The 26312-nt window shown below is 39.3% G+C and overlaps 1 protein-coding gene across 1 annotated transcript in view; it reads left to right on the top strand.

Moving 5' to 3' along the window:
• The window catches only part of LOC149173684 (transcription factor GTE1-like), a 213829-nt gene that overhangs the window by 103420 nt on the left and 84097 nt on the right, over window positions 1-26312 (top strand). The window contains exon 2 of the mRNA XM_089427973.1: window positions 12407-12634. Within this exon, the coding sequence (XP_089284099.1) occupies window positions 12422-12634 (213 nt within the window). The 5' untranslated portion in view covers window positions 12407-12421. The remainder of the gene's footprint in view (window positions 1-12406; window positions 12635-26312) is intronic.

Raw genomic sequence — 26312 nt, 5'->3', positions numbered from 1 at the left:
TGATTATCAAACTCTTGAAATGATTTCGGTTTTGTGAATCTATCCAAGCGATCAAGTTACCGCTCAACAACACTGTCAGATTTGGATGATTCAAGAAAAATGACATCTCTAGATACAAAAAACTTTTTATTTACTTCATCATAGAGACGGTATGCTTTAGATGTGTTTGAATACCCCAGGAAGATACACTTACGACTTCTAGCACCAAGTTTGTTTCTATGTACCTTTGGTATTAAAGCATAACAGGTGGAACCAAAGATCCTGAGATGTTTTACCGAAGGAACATGTCCATACCACAATTCATAAGGAGTCTTGTTTCTTATAGCACTAGATGGACATCTATTCTTTATATATGCAGCACATAGAACAGCGTCAGCACAAAACATTATCTTTACATTTTTGAAGAAAAGCATGGATCGTACCATATTCAAAATTGTTCTGTTCATTCTTTCAGCTACACCATTCTGTTGAGGATTATAAGGCACAGTTGTTTGATGTTTAATCCCATGTTGGCGAAGATAGTGTTCAAATTCATTTGATGTATATTCTTTTCCATTATCAGTGCGAATAGACCCAATATGAGATTGTGCATCATTTTCAATCCACTTATGAAAATTCTTGAATGTTTGAAAAGCATCAGATTTGTTCTTCAATAAATAAACCCAGCACATTCTTGTGTAATCATCAATAAATGTCATGATATATTTATTTCCATTTGCATAAGGAACAGGCATTGGACCACATAAATCTGAATGAATGAGTTCAAGCTTCCTATGTGCTCTTGAATGTGAATCATGAAAATACTGTTTGCTATGCTTTCCTAGAATGCAAGCATCACAATGCTTATGCTTTCTAGGAATTGTAGGCAAACCAGCGACACCATTTTTCTTCAACAAGCGGAGACTATCATAGTTTAAATGTCCAAATCTAGCATGTCATAATAAACTTGACGGAAGTGTACCTTCTTCATGATGAGAAACAGATGAGAAATGTTGTGCATGAGCAGAGGTTCCTTGCAGTTTAAGAAGTCTTTCTTCTTCTATACCCCTCATGACAAGTGAGTGGTCAGATGCCTTTCTTACCTCAAGCTTTCCATCAAACATGTGAATGGAGTGACCTTGCTAGCGGATGTGGACCAGGGACAGCAAGTTTCTCTTGAGCTGTGGGAGATATAGAACATGATCCAGAAGAAAGTCTGGAAGACTAGGCAGTTTAAGCCTGATTGTGCCAAGCCCTGATGGCTTGATTTTTGACTGATCTGCAAAGTATACTGCTCCATCAACATTGTCAGTGAAATCTTCAAAAAAATCTTTCCTATGAGTCATATGACAGGTCGCTCCTGAATCAAGCAACCAATCATTTTTCGAAGAAGCAAGTGAAGCATTAAACAAATCTTCATTTACTCCAATGTTACATTGTGCCTCAATATAGTGAGCGGATTCAGGTGCTTTACCTTTGTCTGTGTCATCAGTTTTACCTTTCTGCTGGTTTCTTCTCTGCTCAATTTTGTCCCATGGTAGCTTGCATGTAGAAGCATCATGTGATCCATTTCGTTTGTAGCGAATGCAATGCAGATCTGCCTTTTCTGCTTGAGAATGTCTGCCCCCCCTGCCTCTGAAGTATCTTCCTCTTCCTCTTCGTCCACCTCTTCCTCTTGTAGAATCTTGAGCAGGATGCTTTTCTTTATGAGCAAGGCAAACAGTCTCTTCAGAAGATTCAGGGACTGTTTTCTTTCCAAAGGCTTTCTCTCTTTCAGCAAACTTTTTAACAAGAGACTCAAAGGTTATGTCTTTAAGATTTCCATTTGCTTGTAAAGACTCAAGATAATTGGAGTAGGTAGGATAGAGTGCTTTGAGAAAGGCAATAAGAGAGATATCCAGCTCAACCTTAGTGGATTTAATATCATGCATTATAGACTTTATTTCAGATGCAAGAGCAAGGGGATCATTATTTTTCAGTTCAAGAGTGAAGAGTTTAATCATGAGCTGAACAACTTCAAGTGCAGAATGTGAATCATAGAGTTCTTTCAGCTTTTGTAAAGCTTCAAAGGCAGTGGAATAGGATGAAATATGACGACTTACTTCTTCATTTACAGATGCTGCGATCAATGCATAGGCTTTGCTGTTCTTGTTTTCCCAAATGACAAGTTCTTTATCTGATGTAGGCTGCACAGGGTCTTTGTCTTCTTCTCCGACACACACTCCTTTCCACAACTCATTGTAGATGAGGGTGTGTTTTACCATCTGAGACCATTCAGAATAGTTCTCCTTGCCAGTGAGAACTATTCCGACCATAGAAATGATTGAATACATTCTGTAAAAAAAAATGTCTCTACTGATAAAAAAAACTTCTGTTGGTAAAAAAAAACTTTTGCTGATATACAGTGAAGTGGTATTCAAAAAAGGCAACAGATATCCTGTTTCTTCAAAACCCTCCGAGGATACTGTATCCACTGTATTTCATATCTACAAACTCAGTTTGAAGACCATAGTATATATATATACTGGTTAATATAACCACAGCGCACAAATATATATATATATATATATATATATATATATATATATATATATATATACAGGATTCAATAGTGAAATATATATTTTTTTTTTGCTAAACTCGATACCTCAATGATTACCCAAGAGCACGGGCTTTATCTTTCTCGAACTGCCAGGAGCACGGTTTATCAACAAAAAGGAGCATGGTTTATCTCTCAAGCGACTAAAACTATACCATATCCTCCTTAAACTATTCAAACAGCTTCCAAAACAGCGTCCAAATAACTTATTCAAGCAGCGCATTCAAAAACTTATTGAAAAACTGATTGAAACAACGCATTGAAGCAGCTGGTCAATATGTATGCTGGTCAATCAAGGCATATACATACAATTTCATTGAGCATAGGTCGTTGGCTCCAAAAACAAGCCTAAATCCCACTATTTTTACAGCAGAAAGCGCAAACACCCTCAGAACTTACTGTTCAACGGTTTGAAGGATACACATTTTCATGAAGACCTTTTGTTCGGGATTTTTTTTTCCATACTGTCTTGCCTTGCAACGGGATGCGATCAACTGAAAATCGCTGGATGATTTACGACAGGAGACCACGTTGAGCCTCTGCATCGAGAAAGTCTTGCTCGCACAACAAGCATACGATCTGATTGACAGTCATGTCAAAAGACTCGACGAGGACTTGAGTCAATTTGCTGAGGACCTCCTTCAATGGGAAACTGGGCCTCGTCACAGTAATTCAGGCCGATGAAACCAGGACTTCGGCTTCGATCTCCGCCATACCATGTCAGGAACTTGCAGTTTATCCTTGAATAGCCAGGAACAATATTAGACGGAGGACCAAATCAAACTGAGGCTTCCAGCTTCGGTTCAAATGGAAATGCAGACACGAACTTCTCGACCTTCTAGCTTCCGGGCAGATAACAGGGAGGCAATTCTAGCCATGAGTTTTCCAAGATGTTACACAGCACTTGACTGTTGTGTCAGGTCACGTGAAAATCATTATGCCTCGAGCTACTCGCTCAAGAGCGGAAGCACGATACCAACGATAAGACGCGTGAAGAGAAGGAAAATACCTCCATTACCAGCTGTAAGGCGTCGAGGGATAGGTTCCGGCAGGCTGGGGACACGTTATACCTCCTCGCAGAAGGAAATGCGCTGTCTCGTCGGTGCTCGTTCAGGGAGCGCAGAGATATCTGTCAGAGGAATATCAGACAGAGGCAGAGCAGCGCAGGACAGAGGCATTATGGCAAACGTTCAAGCAGAGGCATTATGGCCAGAGGAGTTACAAGGATTCTGGGACTTGTGCTCTGATACCATGTCAGGCCAGGGTGACTCCAAAATGAGCGGAAGAAAAACTGATATCAAATTTCATTAGAGAACTATTGATTATATACAAGAAGGAGACAGAACAATTCATCTTCTTGATGACTGTTCACGTTCCAGTTCACCCATCTGTTGAGGATTAGGGGTCAACAATGCACAACGCCTTAACGGTGATCCAGCAATTAAACTTAAAGAAAAATTAAATGCTTTAAATGATCATAAAATTTAGATGCTGATCAGTTACCACTTTCACATAGCTAACTTCAAGATAAACATTAAGTGTGTTTAACTATAGAGAAATGGAACATAGAGACACCAAAAATGAAATTTTCAATTTTTTGTAAAGTTTTTTCAAAATATTTTTTTTTAACTTTTAAAATATTTTTATATTTTTCAGATAAAACAAAATTTAAAACAAAATGAAATTTTTAAATCAAAAATCTAAATAATATTAAAATCTAAACTAAATTAAAAGAAACCTTTTATTATTTTATTTTATTTTTTATTTGGTTTTTGACAAATGAAACTAAATTAAACTATAGGAAAAATAAAATCTGAATTAAAATCTAAACTTCAACTTTTCTGCATAAAAAAGAAGAAGTTTTTATTTACATTTTTATATTTTTATATTTTTATGATTTTGAAACAAAAGCAAAACTAAATTAAAAATAAAGATTAAACTAAACTAAGCGAAAGCTAAAGATCAAAATAAAAACTAACACCTAATCTACATATAAAAATGAAAATTTATAAAATTCAAATCCTAACTAAATAAAACTCTAAATCTAAATGAAACTTAAAATAAAAAATAAATATATAGTATACACACATCTAATTCAAAATTTAAATTTAAAATCTAATTCAAAAAAAAAAACTAAACTAACACAATGCATATATCACAATGGTTTTAAGTCAAAACTAAAATGTAATTTAACTAAAAATCAAAATCTAAAGTAAAAAGAAGAAAAACTTTTTATGTCCTTTTTATAACCCTTTTTTTTTTTTTAAGTTAAAAAAATTTAAATCTAAATGAAATGAAAAGTAAACAAAACTAGAAAAATGAAACCTGAAGGAAAGATTTTTTAAATTATTATTATTTTTTTTTTAAATGTCAAAATGAAATGAACTAAATTCAAATTAATCTAAAATCTAAAACTAGTACCTAACCAAAAATAATCGAAATGAATATCTGAGTTAAAATGAACTAACATAAAAAAAAATAAACAAGACCAAAACATTTATACTAACCCTAATCATAAACAAGGAGAAACAACTATTATTATTATTATTATTTTTATTTTTATTTTATAATTTATAATTTTTTTATTTTTTTTTTTCGATTTTAAAACTAAAACCTATGAGATCAAAAGTAAAAAAGGAAAGTCTAACCTTAAATCTAAGTTTAATGCTAAAATTTAAATAAAAAAAAAACCTAAAAAAAGAAATCGAAAGTTAGTAATTTTATTTTATTGTACACTTCATAAAATTGAAATACGCTATTCTAAAAAAAATTTCAAACGTGAACCAAATATTTACGCTAACCTTAAGCATGTGATCCAAACATGAATAAAAAAAATTTGAAAAACGCTTTGAGTTTTGTTTGCTGGGTATGCAGGCTTTGGACGGCAGAAAAAAATGAGCAGGAAGAAGCAGCGTATGAGGGACTTGATGGCAGCGAAGGAGATTGCTGAGGATGGACGACGTGGAGAAACAGTGTGGAAAGGAAATGCGCAGGGAGAATGGCAGGATCGACCTCATGAGACTCAGGACAGCCGCTTGGGAAAATAGATTGCAGCTTGGGAAGGATGCAGGCGTGCAACGTGGATCTGAAGACTGCACAGATGGAGAAGGCTATCACGTCCCTCAAAACCCCTCACGCTGGCCAAATATATGACAGCAAAATCAAATGCGTTGAAGCGTTTGTAGGTTCTGATGGCAGCAGAGAGGACACAGGAGATCTCACGTAGGTGGAGTTGGCTGGAAAATGCAGGTTGGAGCTGCGTAATTTGGAGAAGCGTGGTTTTGGCCGAAGATTTGATTTGCAAATTGGATTGGCAGCTGCGGAAATATGGATCATAAAACCCTTCAAATTCTCCAGTAAATTTTAAATCACACTGCATTCAGATTTGTCTGATGGAAGCTCTGAATTTTTTCTCAAAACCTGTACCTACAACCTATAATGGAAAAAAGAAACAGAAAACCCAGAAGTAAAATGTGCTAGAAACAAAACTGAAACCCTAAATCAGCTAAATAATTACAACATTTACAGATTTTTGACTCTTAAGCAGCCAAATTTGTCAATAATCACAGTAATATTATCAGAATTTAATTTTAATGTTAGATACTTCAAGCAACCCTGCATGCATTCATAAAAAAATTCAGATGATAAGCCCGGGATTAAAACTGGCTGGGCTCTTTTAGAAAACACAATCCAGGAGTTGGTTGGTTCAGCCGAGAACTTCCCCTAACGCCCGGTAAACTCAAAACTAAGATTTCCTGCACAGTTTAAAATCAACCATTAACATAGAGGGAGAAACAATAGTGAAACCCAGATCAAATGGAGATACCTGCCATTATATTTCAGAATCTAAACTATCATTCAAACCCCAAAGATCAGACAAGATACCTGTGCCTAGATGAATCTTCATTAAGCTATCATCAATGGCTGAAAGTAAAATTATGCAGAAAAATAAAACAATCTTACAACATTTCCAGAAAAGTAACACCAGCAAGATTTTTAACCCCAAAGTCTTTCTTTATTGCACAAAAATGACTACAAGAGAGCTTTCTTTAGCACCAGACTCTCAGATCAAATCTGATCTCAAATGACCCCTAGCACCCTATTTAAAGGGAAAATTCCCAACGGCTAGTTCGAGTGATCCATGTCAAACTAATCTCAACCGTCGATGAGGATCAAGATTTCTTTTAATCTCATCCGTCGAATTTTTAAATGCATTTTAATATATTAAACAATTAAAATTCTGCATTTATTTACTCAAAAATTTGATTTATTATTATTTTCTAAAATTTTTATTTTATTTTATTTTTTAATTATTTTTATTTATTTTTATATATTTTTTAATTTTTTCATTATTTGTATCTTTTATTTTATATTTATTGTTTATTTTTTTAATTTTTAATTTTTATTTTTAAATGGATCCTCGAACTTAGCCTTTGGAAAAATCACCTAGGACTTAGGACTTAGGACCTATGAGGGGATTAAAACATTTCCTAACCCTCAAGACACTTTACATCATGACTTTTACAATTTTACATCTCAAGGGGGGAAAACCCATTTGACATAGACCCACATAGACCACCCAGTTCTGCGACCAAATATAATCTAGCAGATCAACACACTAGGATTCCTCTAAGATTCTAATGACAAAATTCATTCCGGCTTTGGGGTTAGGTTGAAGGAAAACTTTGCCGATCATGGATCGGTGAGATAAAAAACCTTCCGGAATGTAGATTATCACTAGAAAATTAGGTCCACCTAGGCAATTTACATACATGACTCAGCTCTGCTAAGATTATTTACAATTCACACATGCAGACTGGGTTTACAACATAAATTGATCAAGTCGACGATCACTGTCGAATGGCACGGACACGTCAATCAAGCGCTATCCCTTTTGCAAAGAAAAGGGGGTGTACTGCTATGGGAAGTTGACATGTAGTGGTCAATAGGACTCATGGGAAGTACCTCTCATCTGATCAATGAGCAGGGAAATCAATATAGGGACCATAGTAGTACTGATGGACGCATCGCTGTATCTACCGTACTCCCTACGCTAGGATGACTTTCATTGATTTGGGATCAAGGATACTGGTCTAGGACCAGTGGTAGGAGTTGTCCCTGCTATGACGCTGACTTCGGGTCGGTTGAGACTGGGCTGGGACTAGTGGTACATACTCTGAAACTAACTTTGAGTTAGTGGACTGGTCTGGGATTAGTGGTAGGAGTTGTACCTACTATGATGTTGACTTCAAGTCGGTTGAGATTGGTTTGGGACCAGTGGTACATACTCTAAGACTGACTTTGAGTCAGTGGACTAGTCTGGGACCAGTGGTAGGAGTTGTACCTACTATGACGCTGACTTCAGGTCGGTTGAGATTGGTTTGGGACCAGTGGTACATACTCTGAGACTGACCTCGGGTCAATGCGGGACTGGTCTGGGACCAGTGAGAGTGGTACATACTGTGACGTTGACTTGGGATCGGTTAACACTGGTTTGGGACCAGTGGTACACTCTTTGAGACTGCGATACTGGTTTTGGACCAGTGGTAGGAGTGGTACCCACTATGACGCTGACTTTGGGTCGGTTGAGACTGGTCTGGGACCAGTGGTACGCACTCTGAGACTGACTTCATGCCAGTGGAGAATGGTATGAAACATTCTCGATCAATTCTTCTTCTTCATGGTTTAGCAGAGCTAAGTAGAGCATAGAAAAGCCAGCAAAGCTGCGCAGAGCCAGCAGAGCAGAGCAGAGCCAACAGAGCTGAGTAGAGCCAGCAGAGCAGAGCAAAGCCAACAAAGCTGAGTAGAGCAGATCAGAGCCAACAGAGCTGAGCAAAACCAGCAGAGCTGAGTTGAGTTGAGCTGAGCAGGGCAGAGCTGAGCTGAGCAGAGCCAGCAGAGTAGAGCAGAGCCAACAGAGCTGAGCAGAGTAGAGCAGATCAATGCAGGGCACTGATGGTAGAAATAGTACAATCGGACATATGGATCAGCAAATGGAGTTCTCCCTCGATGAGAGGGAGTGTTAAATTGGCAACTAGGGCCAAACTCCATGTGGGTCAGCTTATTTATGGCAGTTGATATTTTTATTGGATCCCTCTCGTCGAGAGGTGTAGGATTGATCTAAAGATCATCCGATTCTGATAAGTATTTATGGAGATATGAATTTATTTTGATTATGAAATTATTATCAAGCCGACCAGCAACTTGAGTAGGCTCAGAAGCCCACTAGACATGTCTATTCAACCTCTACGTTTTAGTATAAATATGTAAGGACTTGAAGTCATTTCACACACACTCTTTATGTGATCTCCTCTCCACGTCTTGGGTTTTTGGAGAAGGAGAAACATTAAAGAGTACGCTGGCCTAGTATGAAGACATAGCACGATGCCCTAGCCGCAGTGAATCTATACTCACAGCAATGGAAACAGTGATGCCCTAAGTCACAGCATGAAGCACCTATACGCACAACAATAAACTCTATACGCTGAGACCTTATACATGGATTACACACATAGCATAATGCCCTAACCTCAGCCGCAGTCACAAAAGGAACAACCACAGTCTAAGGTGGAAGCTGAGCCACAATAAGCCGCAACAAAACACAGTTAATAAAGAGGCCTTTATATGCTGTTCATGAAGACTGTAATATGTTATACGTAGATATGGAAACACCTTAAAAGCTGTTCTAGCCACTATGAGGAATGCTGAGAGCCACATTCATGATAATGGAGCCAAAATAAGGGTAACAAAACTACAGTCAAGTCATGAGGAAGCTGCAGGCATTTTCGGTGAAGATCTTGATTGCACCTCGTGGGTTTATGGTTCAGTCAAGCTAGATCTTGGCTGGAAAACGCAGAAGGAACTTCGGATGAGTATGAGGGCAGAGATCCGCACTACTGGAAGGCGTATACAAGTTTCGGATGGACACAAGATATCTGTGATAAGGTGCAGGCATAGTATTTCGTATAGGTGCAGAATTTGATGTCTTTCTCAGAGGTCTGAAATAGCAAGGTACTTTTGTCACAACAGTCTCGGTTAAGATCAAAGTCTCAAAAGGACCAGTAAGTCTCGGCATTTAAATGATGTACCTATCTCAGATGGATGAAGCATTATAAACTTCAGATAACAACATTCTCGGCATTGTCACAATTCTGGTGAGAACAATCCCGATGGATCTATCTCACAGCAGTCAAGGTATATGTATATCCTCACTGTAGATATTGTGTAGTTTGAGACTGCACTATAGCCTAGCTGCTTTGCTAGGCTGCAAGCCATAGCAAGCAGCTAAGGCTAATACACATATAGCTGTATAATGAAGCATCAAGGAGAGTGTTGCAGCATGATGAAGCAACGAGAAGTTATAACAGCAGCATGATGGGCACATTAGCAGGGCAGCATGATGATGAGTTCAGGAGCAGCTCAGTCATCAAGGTTCAACACACTGTGATGGTACAGCAAGGTGCTACACGGCAGGGTGTGGCAAATGATCGAGAGGCAGCTCTATGATAGGTGAAGGAGTCACCTTAGAGAATCAGTTGAAGCAATATGTCTTCAACTGATCTCTGCAGATATCAAAAGTCAAAGTGTTGACTTCTATTGTAAATGTATTATCTCTCTCACTTTCTCTGCTGAACTTTGAAGAACATAAAAGAAGAATTGATCAAGGGTTTCCCCACATTGTGGGGTTTGTCCCTGGCTATCGCCACATCTTGTGTCCTCTTGTCTTCGCTTGTCTTCTGTGATTTATATTTATGTTCTATCTGCAGTTTATTTTAATGCTAATGTGATTGCTAATCTGGAAAAGATATTGGAAAATTAAAATAAATTGCTCTAGCATGGAACATACCTAAAAATAACATAAATTTAGGGTCTTACAGTAACAATCTCGTCAAGTCATATATTTAGGATATATTACTGTTAGGATGAACCATACATTAATGTCACATTGCCTTTGATGAGTGTAATTTGGATGCCATCATTATAGAGTATGTTATATGCCCAGTATTCTTGTCATCTTGCATTGCAGTTATGGAGAGGAGGAGAATTTTCATAGCTGTCATTGTTTATTCTTCACTCTGTTGAGAACTCGCACTACTTTTGCCATGTATTACTGTTGAGGTAGCCTTCGGATCTTTCATTACAGTTCATCTCACATCAATCGGATCTCTGTCGGATAAAGACTCGGATCACTGGGTATAGAACTCAGATTGCTGACACTTGAAGGAGAAACTTCAGGTGATTTACTGAAAGAGTCTTGTATTATTGTAAGAGGAGATATCTCATACTAACTCAGAAGTGTAAGTCACAGAACTTGTACACAGAACTTGCATTATCTATAGGAAGGCACGAACTGTTCTTAGAGTATATATAGCTTAACCTCAACATATTCGTATCATCATAAAAGTATATTCCACAGAAAAGTTGCATCAATTGTAACAGGAAACTCACATTAGGGAATTCATGTGTGTCTCAGAAACTTATCAGAGAAGAACGAATATGCCAACAAGAGTGATCTTCTTCTTGCCACCATAACTCTGAAATCGTGTTGAGAAATCAATAGGCTAGTGAATTAGAGTGATTTCTCTAGCTTGATAATTACTTGTGAATTTACAATTGGCTTAATTTTATTTGTTAGTATTCTTCCATTCATCAAGCAATTACCAAAATGCAAAAACGTGGACAAGAGACACAAGATGTAGGCTCCAAGCCAGGGTTAAACCCCACGAGGGGGAAAACCCAGAAACATCATTATAGATCAGATCAAAGTGAGATATCCAAGATTAAGACTGAGACCAAGACCAAGTCAGCCCTACCTTCTTCATTTTCCTTCCAGCTGTATTCTTTGGTAGCACACTTCAGTTTTTCCATAGTAACATACTTTAGCCTTCTCCAATATGATAAACATATCACAGTACAGAAGCTCGGTACCTTCTCTCGGAGGCAAAACTCAGATATCAAATCTTCCATTGTAGCAATAACAGACCTAGGATATCAGGAGAAGAACCAGCACTTCGAATGATCTTCAACAGAAACAGAACTTGTATAGAATATGGCTTACACCGGAGATATGAGGCATAGCTCGAATGCCTTCCACTGGAGCATATTTCGGATGCCTTCCTCAGAGCACAGTTCGGATGCCTTCCACAGGAGCACAGTTTGGATGCTTTCCACAGAGCACAGCTTAGATGCCTCAAATACATAATTTGGATGCCTGCCTTCTCAGAAAATACGCACAAGTTACAGTCCTCTATATCAGAAGAAACTCACATTCTTTCTCACAACGAATTTTTTGCTCTATTTTGGTGGAGAATTCACGCCAATATATAGTTGTCTGTCCATCCGAAGGGTCACGTCCCTTGGGCAGGCCAACTTGGTCTATTTTGACTCTATTACTAAAATTAAAAATTCTTTTTCTTTCTTTTGCTTTTTACATGAAATATACAATGATAAAAGTCTAATAATAATTATGAAGACCAAACCTAGTTATATTTTCCTAACACAATGAAGATCAGTATAAGGTGAAATGCACTGTGCTTGTCACAGAAATGGCTGTCCATTGTTTAGAATGTGAACCCTATATATTAGTGTCAAGGCTACAGCCTTTAAAGGACTTAGTTGTAATATAAAACTGATTACATTGGCTTATTTTTTATCTTAATTTCCAGCATCGTTAATTTTTATTGGAGATGGCTTGAAAATTTCTTGATATACTTTCATAGACCTAGTTTTATTGGTTTCAGTCTCCTGCTGAAGCTACTAAAGAAGAGTTTGTTTGGTTATTGAATGGTAATCAGCACATTGAGGTTGCGCCTGTACTTTGCTGTGCAGGTGATAAAAAGGCCTATGGATCTGGGAAGCATTAGAGATCGGATGGAGTTAAATGATGGTTCAGGTTACAGTAATGTTCGTGAGATATATGAAGATGTGAGGCTTGTTTTCAGGAATGCCATGACATACAATAAGCCAGGGACAGAAGTGTACATGATGGCGAAAGCTCTCTTGGAGAAGTTTGAAGAAAAGTGGAGAAGTATTTTGGAACCAAAACTAATTGAACTGGTAGTCTTTTGTTCGGTCTCTTTAAACTTTATTCATTTAGACGGTCCAAAATATGGATCTCACCCTCGATGTTTTTATTTCTGCTTTCTTATATAAAACCTTTTTTCTAAACCATCTTTGCCTTGGCACCAGTTCTGAGATGCTATTTCTTTACGTGTATCTTTTGTCCTACAATTTATTAATGGATATGGGTGACCCTTGACTGTATGTGATGTCTTTGCCATTTTCCAGTCCCATTAACTTCTTTTTGATCATATCTCTACAGGACAATGTAATTCTATCATCTCTTTTTTACTTAAAATGTTCCATGTGGAGGGGAAATTCCAAGAAAGTTGGACCTTTGATCCTTGATCTTTCATCATAATGAAGTGAGCCAATGGAGTCATGGACAGCAAACTTCAGATGTTTCTTGCTTCTAGTGGCTTTGCATCATTCTCCACAGACACGAAAAGTTTTTTTCCTCCCTTTCCTACACTTGGTTCTGCTTGTTTTGCATTGTTAATATTGCTGATTCCTGACTCATTGACCATTTTTTGTTGGTCTCTAAAGCAGGAATCCCTCTGATTACATGATCTCAGTGTTCAGCCAGTTGCACCTTGCTTTTCAAGGTGCCTTGTTTGTTTTTACTGTCCTTGACCTTTCCCAAACATTTACAGTCCTCATGTTAAGATATCGACGAATTTAGTTTCTGTTAGAAATGCTATACATGCTCAACCTTTATATACCTACCTATAGTGCATTTATCAGTATCCTAATGTACATCAATCTATTTTCATATCTATGTCATCCTCTATGTCCAGTGTTGGTGCAATGTATATATTCTATGCGAACTCATTCCTGGTTGTTTGTTGAGCGCATTTATTAGTATCCTAATGTACATCAATCTATTTTGATCACTAAGTTTTTCTGTGTCCAGTGTTTGTGCAATGCATAAATTCTGTGTAAATTCCTTGAAATGCAGCAACTGGAAATTAATTCTCCTAACTGATTCTTGCTGTTTATTAATTTTTGATTAATATCGAATTAATCACACTGCAATTTCTTCACAAATAAAAATAAAAGTTGTGGAAATGTAATGTTCCTAAATAGGAAAAGCAGTGGTATGCAAAGCAAACAATAAATTACACCACAGAAAATTTCAAACTTTAGCATGCACCCATGAAAAACCAGGAATGTAGAAGCAACTGAGCCATTTTATTATAAATTGGAGCAAGAGTACGAATATATAGAAGGAATGCGCTTGGACTTGCCTCAAAGGCAAGTGGATCAATGCCAAGGTGAATAACTATGAAGCCTGGATGCTGCTATCAGCTGCCCAAGTACTGCTATGCGTTGCCCCAACAAATCTGCACTGTCTGCTGCAAAGATATAGTTGGAAACCCCGACTCAAGTGCTCAAAAAATTCTGCAAAATTACCTCCAGGCTCCCCAAGAAAAACCCACTAAAACCCAGAAAGAGTTTGGCCTAATTTCGACCTCTGAAAATCGACCTCCAAAGGCCCTACGCTCTCCACTGGCTACTGATATACATTGCTTGTCAATGCACCAGCAAACCTCCCCAAAAACCCTCCAAAAAGGCTGCAATCAATTCCACAAATGTTATCCTTATTTCTCCCGGCAAGTCCTAGGCTCAATGAAAAAGCACCTCACTCCCATGTGTGCCCAGTGACACCCATCTGCGCAGGCTCAGGAGCAGCAAACTCACTCCAGAAGATAGCTGTCCCTTCCAGCTCCTAAACTCCCCAAAAAACCCTGCAAAGTACTAGAGATCCCTTCTCCTAATTTCCTTCGGCAAATGCTCCCCAAAAGAGCACTGAAATGACTCACTCAAGAGCCTCTCCCGCATCCTCCAGAAATATGCACTGCCTGGCAAACCTGAATGCAAATGCTGGAAAATTCACTGTGAGTCTCCAACGGATAGGTGTGAAAGAGATGTGAAAGAACCTCTCTAGGGTGGCAATCGAAGTCCCCCGAAGAAAGGGTGAGTTCTCCACTTGGAAAACTCGTGCTGAATAACAAGTGACTCGGCTAAGCAGCTTGAGCAACTGAGTTAAGTTTTTGATATGCCAAAAGATGCAAATGAAGTTGAGCTCCCTCCTTTTATAATTTCATGGGCCTTCCTTCCCACGTGGGCCCCTCCATCAAGTAATACGAATTCCCTCCTATGCGTTCAAACTATAGGCTAAGTTGTTAAAGTTGGCAACTAGGGCCAAACTCTACATACTTACTTGTACAAATGAAGATATGGATTTATTTATATTATGGACAAATTGTCAAGGTCGGCCAGCAAACTCATGTAGGCTCAGAAGCCCAACAATCACGTCTATTCGTCCTCAAAGTTTGCTATAAATACATGATGCATTAGCCTCATTTGGACACACTCATCCTCACACATCTTTCTCTCTCCTCATTTGATTGGGTACACATTTTTGGGCAGCTTTTTCTCTCACATGTGCGAAGGAAAGGAGGATCAAATTCTGTTTTGGGCGTTGACCAATGTTGACCAAATTTCAGGAAGTGTTTTGACTAACGTTGACCTGCTTGACTGTGCTTTTGGGTGAGATACTTTTGTTTGGGCAGGCCGCGTTTCTGGGCAAGAAATCGAGGTCAAACGTTGACTTTGACTAGCGTTGATTGCAACTAGGGTTGACTGCAGGGTTGGCTATTTCACCAGGTTTGACTGCCCTGTTTTGGGTTGTTGTGAGGACTGATTCATCTTACTGTCTGGAGGCTGAAGTTGATTGAAGTTGACCATTTTGTTGAGGGTCAAATCTGGCCTGTTGGCCAGCGTTGACTTTTATGGTTAGGGCTATTTTACTGCTGTTACAAAATATCAGATTTGTAAATTGTACTATCTCTCTCTGCTGAACTATTGAAGACTAAAGGAAGAATTGATCAAGGTTTTCCCCACATTGGGGTGTGTCCCTGGCTGGTGCCACATCTTGTGTCCTCTTGTCTTGGCTTGTCTTCTACTGTTTATCTTTATATTCTATTTGCGTTTTACTATCATGTTGATGTGATTTCTAATCTAGATATTGATATTGGGCTAATAAAGAAATTGAAGTAAAATTGCTCTAAAGCTTAGAGCATACCATTGTTGCCTAAAATTAACATGGTATCAGAGGTGAGGTGAAAACAAAGCCCAAGCAAGAGTGAAAGAGCCATCACCAAAGACAGTTGGACAAGGACAAAAGGCTCAATGGGTTCCTCATCCCACTTCCCGGCTGAAGACAAGCTCCATGATAAATCTGACTATCATGGATGGAAGATGTCTCTTGATTTGACCTTGGAAGAACAAGAAGTGATGGATTATGTGAAGGGTAAAATCCCCAAGCCTCCTTCAAATGCACCGGTTGCTGCGAAGACCAAGTACAATAGGGCTGAAGTCAAAGCAAAGAAGATTATCAGAGATTCCATTGACAAGCGTCTGGTGGCCTACATCTCCGAATTGAAGACCTCCAAGGAGATCTATGACAGGTTGATCAACATGTTCAAGGTTAGTAATGCTAATCAAATTCTATTTCTCAAAAATAAGTTGAAGGATATTAAGAAGGGCAAGGACGAGGATATTCAATCCTACTTCTTAAGGATCACTGAGATCAAGAATGATCTACTTTCGATTGGAGAAGTCATTCCTGACAGGGAACTTACTCTCACCACCCTTGGAGGACTCCCACCTGAATGGTATGTATTTAGAACCATTATATTCAACAATGATCAAATTCCAATGTCTGAAGAATCGATGTTGAGATGCATTCAAGAAGAAACAAGAATGGTGGAGCAAGAAATGCCTTCTAATAGAAGCAACCCCACTGCATTCTCTGCTCGTGCCAAAAGGAGAAATAATGCAAGGTCTAAAGGTCATTTCCATGGAAAGCTTGGATCTAAGGGAGGAAGGAAGGGCAGGTTCTTTGTTTGCAATAAGTTTGGCCACTATGCAAGGGAGTGTCCAAATACAAGGGACACATCGCATGATGATGATCACAATCATTCCAAGGGAAACTTCAACAACAACGATGAAAGGAATGGCAAGTCCAATGGCGAGGGAAAAAGGAATGCGGGACATCAAGGAAATGGTCGACCCTCCAAGAAAGCAAGGAACTCTAGGTATGAAGAATCAAATGTTGTTAACCGTAAGAAAAAGGAGTACTATCTTATATCTGCCCTCTCCACTGCCTCTCCACTGGACACTTTGGGGAATTGACTAATTGATAGTGGTGCCTCAAGGCACTTCATCGGATACAAGGAAGCTCTCTCTAATCTGATAGAAAAGGAGAAAAACTTGGAGATCATCCTTGGAGACGATGCCACCTATCCCGTGAAGGGAGTAGGCAATGTTACCTTTCAATTGAATCAAGGTAACACTATTCATATACAAGAAGTACTCTATGTACTTGATCTCAAGAAGAACTTGGTGTCTATTTCGGCAATGGAAGACAAAGGATTCAAGGTGGCATTTATCGATGGAAAGGTACGTGTTTGGAAAAGAAATTTTAAAGATGCTTTTACTCTTGGGTTCAGCGTTGACACTTTGTATCAAGTTGGAGGAAGTCCATTGAGAGCCATGTCTTGTGACACATCTCTACAATCTGAACAATGGCACCGGAGGTTTGCCCATCTTCATTATAAGGCCCTACCCGATGTGAGACAGATGGTGACAGGTATGCCCGAGTTCAATGTAGAGCATGAAGGTGTATGTCTAGGATGTGCTGAAGGAAAACTTACAAGGGGACCATTCCCCTCAAGTAATAACAAGACCACAAATATTTTGCAATTGATCCACTCCGACATATCTGGTATGATGCCAGTAAACTCTTTGGGAGGATACTTATATTATGTCACCTTTGTGGATGATTATTCTCGCAAGACCTGGATCTACTTCTTGAAGAAGAAGGATGAAGTGTTCACCGAGTTCCGACACTTGAAAGCCTTGATCGAAAACCAATCCAAGAAGAAAATCAATACATTGAAGACTGATAATGGGACCGAGTACGAATCCAATGAATTCCAAGATTATTGTAGAGAAGTTGGCATTAAGAGGGAGACTACATTGCCATACACTCCCGAGCAAAATTGTGTGCTGAAAGGAAGAATCACACTATTGTAGAATTTGTTCGTGCCATGCTTCATGATCAAGGGCTTCCGAAGTTCCTATGGGCTGAAGCTGCAAATACCCCCGTGTATGTTCAAAACTGATGCCCTCATCAAGAATTGGATCCCAAGACTCCCGAAGAAATGTTCACTTGTAAGAAACCCAATGTCTCTCATTTTAGAATTTTCGGAAGCCCCATATATTTTCAGATGCCGAGAGACATATTGATCAAGGGGGACTTTCCGTGAAAGCAAGAAGCCAAACAGGTATCAAGGATACTTGACCGTCATGAGCACTATCATTCAGAATGAACCTTCATCATTTGAAGAAGCTGTGAAGCAACAAGTATGGAAGGATGCTATGAATGAAGAATACTAATCAATTATGAAGAATGATGTCTGGGATGTGGTCCCTAGACCCCAGGACAAATCGGTTGTCACCTCTAAGTGGTTCTACAAAATCAAGCATGGAGCTGATCGAAGTGCAGAAAAGTTCAAGGCTCGCTCTGTTGCTCGAGGCTTCTCTCAAAAGGAACGTGTAGATTACGATGAAATAATTGCACCTGTTGCCCGATACACCACCATCCACTCGATTATAGCCCTTGCTGCCTCGCAAGGATGGAACCTACATCAAATAGATGTCAAGACCGCTTTCTTGCATGGTTCGTTCAAAGAGGAAGTCTATTGTGAAAAATTCTATTACTGCAGCAACTGATTTATTTTATCTACTTATTTTCCAATAAGTTATCTACGAAATCCCTTCAGTAAATATTAAAATAAATTCTACTGCAGATATCACACCATAACACAGAAACAAATACATGCACAAGAATCAACACAGATAATTTTGGACAATTGTCCCTGGAAAAACCCAATGCTGGAAAACCGGTGCAGCTGAGGAGGATTTTATTATTAAGCTTTTCTCGAGTACAACTAGGGTGCCAAACTGGCTCACCCAACAGAGATAAATCCTTCGGTGCCTCCCCTAGGCTCAGCATCTGTCTAGCTAGCCTTTGCGCAGCTCCTAGACCCTCTACGTCAGTGTCTGCCTCAATGCGTCACCCATGTAGGCCCTCCAGTGAGTGCGCAGTCCAGTTGCCTCTACGTCTTCCTAAGTAGCTCTGCATCTGCCTCTCTAAACTCTGCGCTGATCCTCCGGCACTGTCCCTACCTCTCTGTTACGTACTTGCTACCTCTTGCTGCAATCCAGACCTCTAGTTCGAATTTCTCAGCAAGCCCCGCTCCAGAAATTGAACTGACTAGTCTCCCTCAGTATATCTCCAACTGATCCTCAAGCCTTCTCTTATACTTTTCTTGTTGATGAATCAACGACCGAGATTAAGTCCCTAATCGATGAATAAGATTAAAATAGACTTGAAGCTTCTCATCCTTATCTTTATTAATACCCATTAATATTTTTATTTTCCTAAGTTTAGACTTAGGAACTCATTAAAAATATTAATTATTTTAATAACTCTTCATTCTGATGGAATTTTCCAAAACGATTTCTGGGTCTTGAAGATCTCATGTGCTTTAGCCACTCCACCAAATTTCAAGGCTAGAGCACATTCGATGCTACCCCAAATCAACACTCCCTCTTAGCGAGGAATGTGCTCTAGTAATACTACACAACTAAGCATTACCTTGATCATCCGACACTGGTACCTATGCTGATGTTTGGCCTCCCTGCCGAACATCCTCTATACTATTGCATCCTATACTGCTGCCCATGGCTCTACCACTGCCACTGCTACATTTGTATTGTAGCTCCCTCTGCATCCGTGCTGTTGCTGGTCCTTCCACCTAACACTGCATCTGCATTACAACTCCCTCTACATCCGTGCTGATGCTGATCTTTCCTCCGAACACTGCATCTGTACTGCAACATCATACCCATTTCTGCTACTGAAATGGATTATTTATCATCCCCATCTTCTCCCTGAAATAATCAAACTTTGTTCTTCCAAGGGCCTTGGTAAGGATGTCTTCCACCTGTTCTCCTGTAGGAGTGTAGCTCAATTGTACAGCTCCTCGTTGGACATAGTCTCTGACAAAGTGACACCGAATATCAATATGCTTTGACTGATCATGAAATACTGGATTCTCAGAGAGCTTGATGCAACTCTAATTATCGCACATGATCATGGTCACTTCCATCCTTCTTCTAAATAGGCTCTTAAGTAGTTTTCTAAGCCATATGGCTTCACACGAAGCTGTGCTAGCGACCATATATTCTGCTTTAGCTAAGCTCAGAGTTACGGATTTCTGTTTCCTACTGCACCAGGAGATCATTCTCGATCCAATGTTGAAACAATATGCAAAGGTACTTTTTTGATCCACTGAACTTCCAGCCCAATCTGCATCAGTAAACCCACTCAATTTGATATCCTTACTTGTGGTATACAAGAGTCCATAATCGACTGTTCCCTGTAAATATCTAAGAACATTTTTGGTTGCTGCCCAATGAACCCTCTTGGGTTCCACCATGAACTGATTGAGGGTGTTGATAGCGTAACAAATGTCTGGCCTGGTATTGACCAGATACATCAGGGACCCTATGAGCTGCCTGTATAAGGTGGGATCAACATCTTTGTCTTCTGATGCATCAATTTTCTTCCAGTTGGTGATCATTGGAGTAGCCATCGGCCTGTAGTCCTGCATCCTGAATCTCTTCAGGATCTCTGTAGCATATCTCCCTTGTCTAAGGAAGATCTTATCCTTCTGCTGCCAAAGTTCCAACCCTAGGAAATAATGCATCTGTCCCAAATCCTTCATGTCAAACTCTGTCGCTAGATTCTTCATGCAATCCTCGATGACCCTTGATGAACCTGTCAAAAGGAGATCATCCACATATGGTACTAGTATTAGAGGCTCACCTTCTACAACCAGATAGTAGAGATTGGGATCAACATCACTCTTGACAAATCCCATTTTCTGCAAGTAGCCGTCAATTCGACCATACCATGCTCTAGGTGCCTGTTTGAGCCCATACAAGGCTTTCTTCAATCTGCATACATGAGACTTCTTCTCATGTGTCTCAAAGCCTTCTGGTTGTTCAATGTATACTTCCTCTTCTATTACCCCGTTCAAGAATGTCATTTTGACATCCATCTGATGAATCTCCCATCCCATCTGAGCTGCAAGAGATATCACGGTTCTAATAGATGTATACCTGGCTACTGGGGCGAAGGTCTCTTCATAGTCAATTCCTTCCTTCTGAGCATACCCCTTAGCCACAAACCTGGCTTTGTATTTTTCCACACTGCCGTTTGCAGCGTATTTAATCTTGTAGATCCATCTCGAACCTACCATTGATCTGTCTTGAGGCCTAGGCACTACTTCCCAAACATCGTTCACCATTATAGAGTTGTATTCCTCTACCATCGCATCCATCCAAACTTGATGTTGAGCAACCTTCTGAAAACTGGAAGGCTCCCTATTCTGAGCTACTAATGCCTGATATGTATATGGCTGTTTTTGCTCCCTTTTATTGTTTCTTGGTGCACCGATGAAATCTTCTGCATCTCACAGAATTGTCGAAGTTCTTAGCTCATTCTTCCTCTGGTAGCAGATGCCTCTGTTAGCTCCTCCTCTTCTTGTGATTCTTCTTGTTCCAAGGAAGAATTCTTGGCTTTCGTTGGTTGAAGTGGCTTGACCAACGACTCATCTTTTGACTGCTCCTTGGAATGCATTTCTCGAGATTTTCTGAAGGCCCTATCTTCCATGAACTTCATATCTCGTCGAACTACTACCTTCCCGCTCCCTAGAAGATAGATTCTATATGCCTTAGCGTTCTTGCTATATCCCACTAGATATCCTTTCTCTGCAGTTTGATCTAACTTCTTCCTTTTCTCCTCGGGTATACGACAATATGCTAAACTCCCAAATATCCTGAAATGGTTGACTTCAGGAGTCTTCCCAGTGAAGACTTTCTCTAGAGTAATCTTGCCCAATGCCCTATGAGGAGTTCTATTCTGGACATAGACTGTCGTGTTGCATGCTTCTGCCCACAAGAATTTTGGCATATCCTGATCATACATCATGGCCCTAGCTGCTTCCACGATAGTCCTGTTCTTCCTTTCTACTACTCCATTCTGCTCCGGATTGTAAGGGGTTGTCCACTCTCTTTTAATACCCTCCTTAGTGCAAAAATCAGTGAAGTCCTTATCGACATATTCTCCACCATTATCTGAGTGCAAAACTTTTATTTTCTTCCCTGTCAGATTCTCCACCAGAGCCTTGAACTCTTTGAATCAATAGAAAACCTCGTCCTTGGTTTTTAGAAAATAAATCCAAGTTTTCCTAGAGTGGTCATCAATGAAGGTGACGAAGTATTTGGCACCACTAAGAGCTTTAGTGGACATTGGTTCATAGATATCTGAGTATATCAATCCTAGTACACTCTTGGCCCTATTTTTACTTCTAGGAAATGTTGCTTTGGCATACTTGCCTAGAGCACATCCTCTGCATACATCATCTCTTTCTATATTGAGATCTGGAACTCCTGTTACAGTTTTCCTGAGAATTCTCAGAGCCCCATGGTGCAAATGTCCCATTTTTCTGTGCCATAGTTCATTCAAATCCTTGTCTCCATTATTGCTTATCTATGCCATTGGTGATTCTAGTTGTAACCTGTACAACCTGTTACTTTTGATTCCGATCTACATTTTCTTTTTCCAGCTCGGGTGTTTGACATGTACTTTTTTCTTAATGAAGAAAACGTCATAGCCCTTGCCTTGAGGTTGCGATATGGAAAGTAAGTTCATCCCCAGTCTTGGCACATGCATCTCATTGGTAGCATGGAACCGCTTTCCTGTATTCGTTTGAAAAACTATGGTACCCTTCCCTACCGCAGTACACTTTGCCTTATTCCCCGTGATGATCTGAAAATTCATCCTTTTTTTTTTCTGATAATCTAAGGAACATTCCCGAATTCCTTTCTAATGCCAGGAGGCTCCATTGTTTATATACCATACCTCTGATGATGCAGAGCTTGTCACACAAGCAACTTCTTCCAATTTGGAAGCTAGCATAGAGAATGTAGTGTTCTATCTAGGGTACTAGACTAAACCATATTTATTATCGACCAGGATGCGTAAGCTTAGAGGCATGCGTCTAAAGTATATAGACATAAAGGATTATTAGCTAAGTGGTTATGATGTAGGTCACAGAACTTTTTTACGGAAGATTGGGGTATGTTACCTATCATCCAAACACTCAAATCACTCTGCTAATATACCTGATTACAACACTGTCATTAAATTCATTCACCAAATTAAACACTGAAATTAAACACTGTGTATCACTGCAAACTGAGATTTCAATCTCCTTACAGAGACATTATACATAAAACCCTTGTTTAGCAAATACCCAACATCCACTAATATTCCTACAAGATAAAAATATACAGAGATCATAAACAGATTTTGAAATGAAAACGAAGTTCATGACATTGCTTTAAAAGACAACACAGGGATCGAATCCCTTACAGGACGCGCTTCACGATCTCAGTGATGACTGTTCAAGTAGTATCACAAACACAAACCATGTGCATTCGATTGAAATCAACAACCAATTTGAACTATTGAAATCAGAAACCAATCTTAACTACTGTGCAAACCATGTAATACCCTAAGTGCGTATAAAATGAAAAGGACAGTATACCAGTTTAACGCAGGGTCCGTCCGCGTTCCAGAGGTATACGTGTTCAACCGGTTATCAAATCAATGCAACAAGACAAGGGTCGTGACTGTAACTGGATTCTTGATATTAAGTTCAAAACACTGTTTCAAATGATACAATGATTAACCATCGTTCATTACACCAGGCTGTATTTACATGTCTTTTTACAACACATTTCAAAAACGAATGTACATACATGATATGGCTATTGCCGCTTTTACTATGTCGAGATTTTTGAAATGTTTCCATCTAAACTGATTTCAAAAAAAGAACAAAAACTAAATCAATTTTAGAATGCTCTACTGTTGCTGCCTTTGTCGCCAGTATGCCATGCTTTGACCTGTGTTGACCGCGCATGTAGGAGGGTCGATTCTGCTGTAGGATAGGTATTCGTCCATGCTTGGACATTCTACTTTTCGTCCATACCTTTCGCTCTAGCCTAGCTGTTGTGCCACATGTCAAACAATGAGCCAATTACAGGATGTTGGAACTTCCTGTAACCATTTTACCAAAAACTTCTAATTCTTTAACATAAAACTCCTAAATCAATTTCAATGCATTTTAATAACTATAGAACAATTAACTAATCAATTTTCAAGGAATCTAAGAGATATATGATGAAAAGAAGTAGGCAAATGATATGTTTTAGGAGGAAAAAGGAGGTCATAGGATGGTACCAACATCTCTCCCCGACTTAAGGAATTAGCATGTCCTCATGCTAACCCCGAAGTGCTTCCCTTGAACTCTGTCCCTGCCTGGATCTCTGCTGCCTTTAGCAATGTGTCCACATTCTTTTTCACTTGGGTATCTTTCTGACCCTTGAGCTCCTGCTTTAATCTTTTGTATTTTTCTTTGAGGGTCTTCTTCTGATTGTACCACTTAGTGGCCCAGTTACAAATCTTCGTTTGCTCAGCCTCCAGTTCACTGATTCTCTCCCTTAACTTTTCATTCTTCTTTTGAGTTTCTTTACTCTGCGCTCGGAGCATTTCATTTTCTTTCTTGATAACTTTTTCTAGCATATTAGCCTCCATGAGCTCTTCCTTTAATTCTTCAATTTGTTTCTCCAATTTCTTCTGTCTCTTAATGGGAGGTGGTGAACATTTTTCCTGCTTGTTATTGCTTTCTACCTCTATATCAACTCTTGGCCCTGGTAGTGAGTGGTCACCACTCTCAACATCCATTTGTATAGGTGCATTGGATTCAAGCTGGTCTTCTTGTAACTGGGCTTTTGGTGTCCTCCTTGTTCTTCGTGAGTAAGTGGTGAAAATTTTATCTTGTTCTGCCCTCTTAGCATCTTCCTTTCTCATGTTCCTAGTCCTTATGCTGCCCACAGGTAGAGGTGCCTTGCTGGCTTTGGATACTGGGATTTCTTCATCAATATCCTTCATGAACCCTGAGTCCTCCTGCAATTCTTCTTTGTCTTCCTCATCTCTAATTTGGTTAGCAGCTAAGAAATCTTTCCACGGTTTCCCTCGTCTTTGCAATTCATGCTCAATAAGAATTTTAATTAAGCCAAAGTGATATAGGCTCTTGTCTTCATTTCCCTTCTGCTTCTGGATGGTCTTGGACATCTTGGTTAAGCTTTGTAATAGAAAATATGGTAGGCTGATAACGCATTGTTTCTTCAAGTGTAGCAGTAACTTAATATGGTATAGATAGACAATACTGTAACGGCCTTCGCAGGTTATGAATTTTTGAAGGATATAGACCATCTCATCCCAGGGATGCATCAACCAACTTCTTGGAACACCTTTCTTCCAGTTAACTGATGAGACTCTGGATCTAGACATAAACTGCGTCCACGATTTCTCTTTAAATTGCTTTGTTTTAAAGTACTTCTCCCCTTCTGGACTAATCCCTATTGACTGGGCTATAGTATCCTCTGAAACCCTGAATGAGAAGTTACCTATCAGGGCTTTTTCTCCATTGAAGGTGAAAGCAAATTGTTTGGTAACCTCTTCATTACTTCCATGAAATTTTTCTAAAAGTGGTAACCACTGTATCTCTCTAAGAATTGCAATGCAATCTTCATGATATTGAGAACTGTCGAACACACTTGGCTCGACCCTATTAGTCATAGTGGCAGAGGGTCGTGCTCTAACCCTTCTCTGTTTATGTCTTGCAATTTTAACAAAGAAATTTCAATTTGTTACCTGGTGTGTCGCTCCCTTAATCTTCAATATGATGCTCGGTCGGTCGACTGTCTTATGACTTTGGTGGGAGTCGAAACCGAGTGGTTATGTTTCCCTTTTTGTGGCGCTCACTGCTTCCAATCCTCACTGTGTAAGTCGAACCCAAATGGTAATATTTCCTTCGGCGCTCACTGCTTCTGATTCTTACTGTGGAAGTCACGGGAAATCAAATGCCAGCGTAAGATAACCAAGAATGATGGTGGGATACCCAGCTGTACTTACTTCATAGCGTATTCATTTTTTAGAACAGAGGAGTGCTGTACCGCTTGTATAGATGTCACCATAAGAGTGTTGAAGGCGTATATGCAATGCTGGGTATGATTTCGGGGAGTCCCTTGAATCATTTGGCTACGTCGGGTGGTGGAGTCATAATTTGGCCGTGTGGAATACAATGAATAGGCCGCTTTACATTTGTTTCTTTCCCTTTTATTTAAAAACACAATCCACCACGTGTCCTGTTTCGGTTGGCATTCGGTCAAATGGAAGATGTTGGTATGGCTGTAGGATGCATTTAGCATGACAAGGTTGATGTGTTGGTAATGGGTTTAGAGGTATGAATAGGTTGAAGAATGAAAAATGATAAGAATCGGTGGGATAAGGGATGATGGAAAATGTAGATGTCCTTGAAATCGATCATAACAGTCACAGTCATCAAATTTACATTAAAAATTAATCTAAGAAATTAAATGTTAAGAATAAGAAACATATTACTCT

Source organism: Pinus tabuliformis, chromosome 4_2, assembly GCF_031772625.1.
Source record: "Pinus tabuliformis cultivar Carrire ecotype Pingquan chromosome 4_2, CPIR1, whole genome shotgun sequence".
Classification (NCBI taxonomy): domain Eukaryota; kingdom Viridiplantae; phylum Streptophyta; class Pinopsida; order Pinales; family Pinaceae; genus Pinus; species Pinus tabuliformis.
Note: the sequence above shows the minus strand (reverse complement) of the source record. Positions and strands in the feature narration are given on the sequence as shown.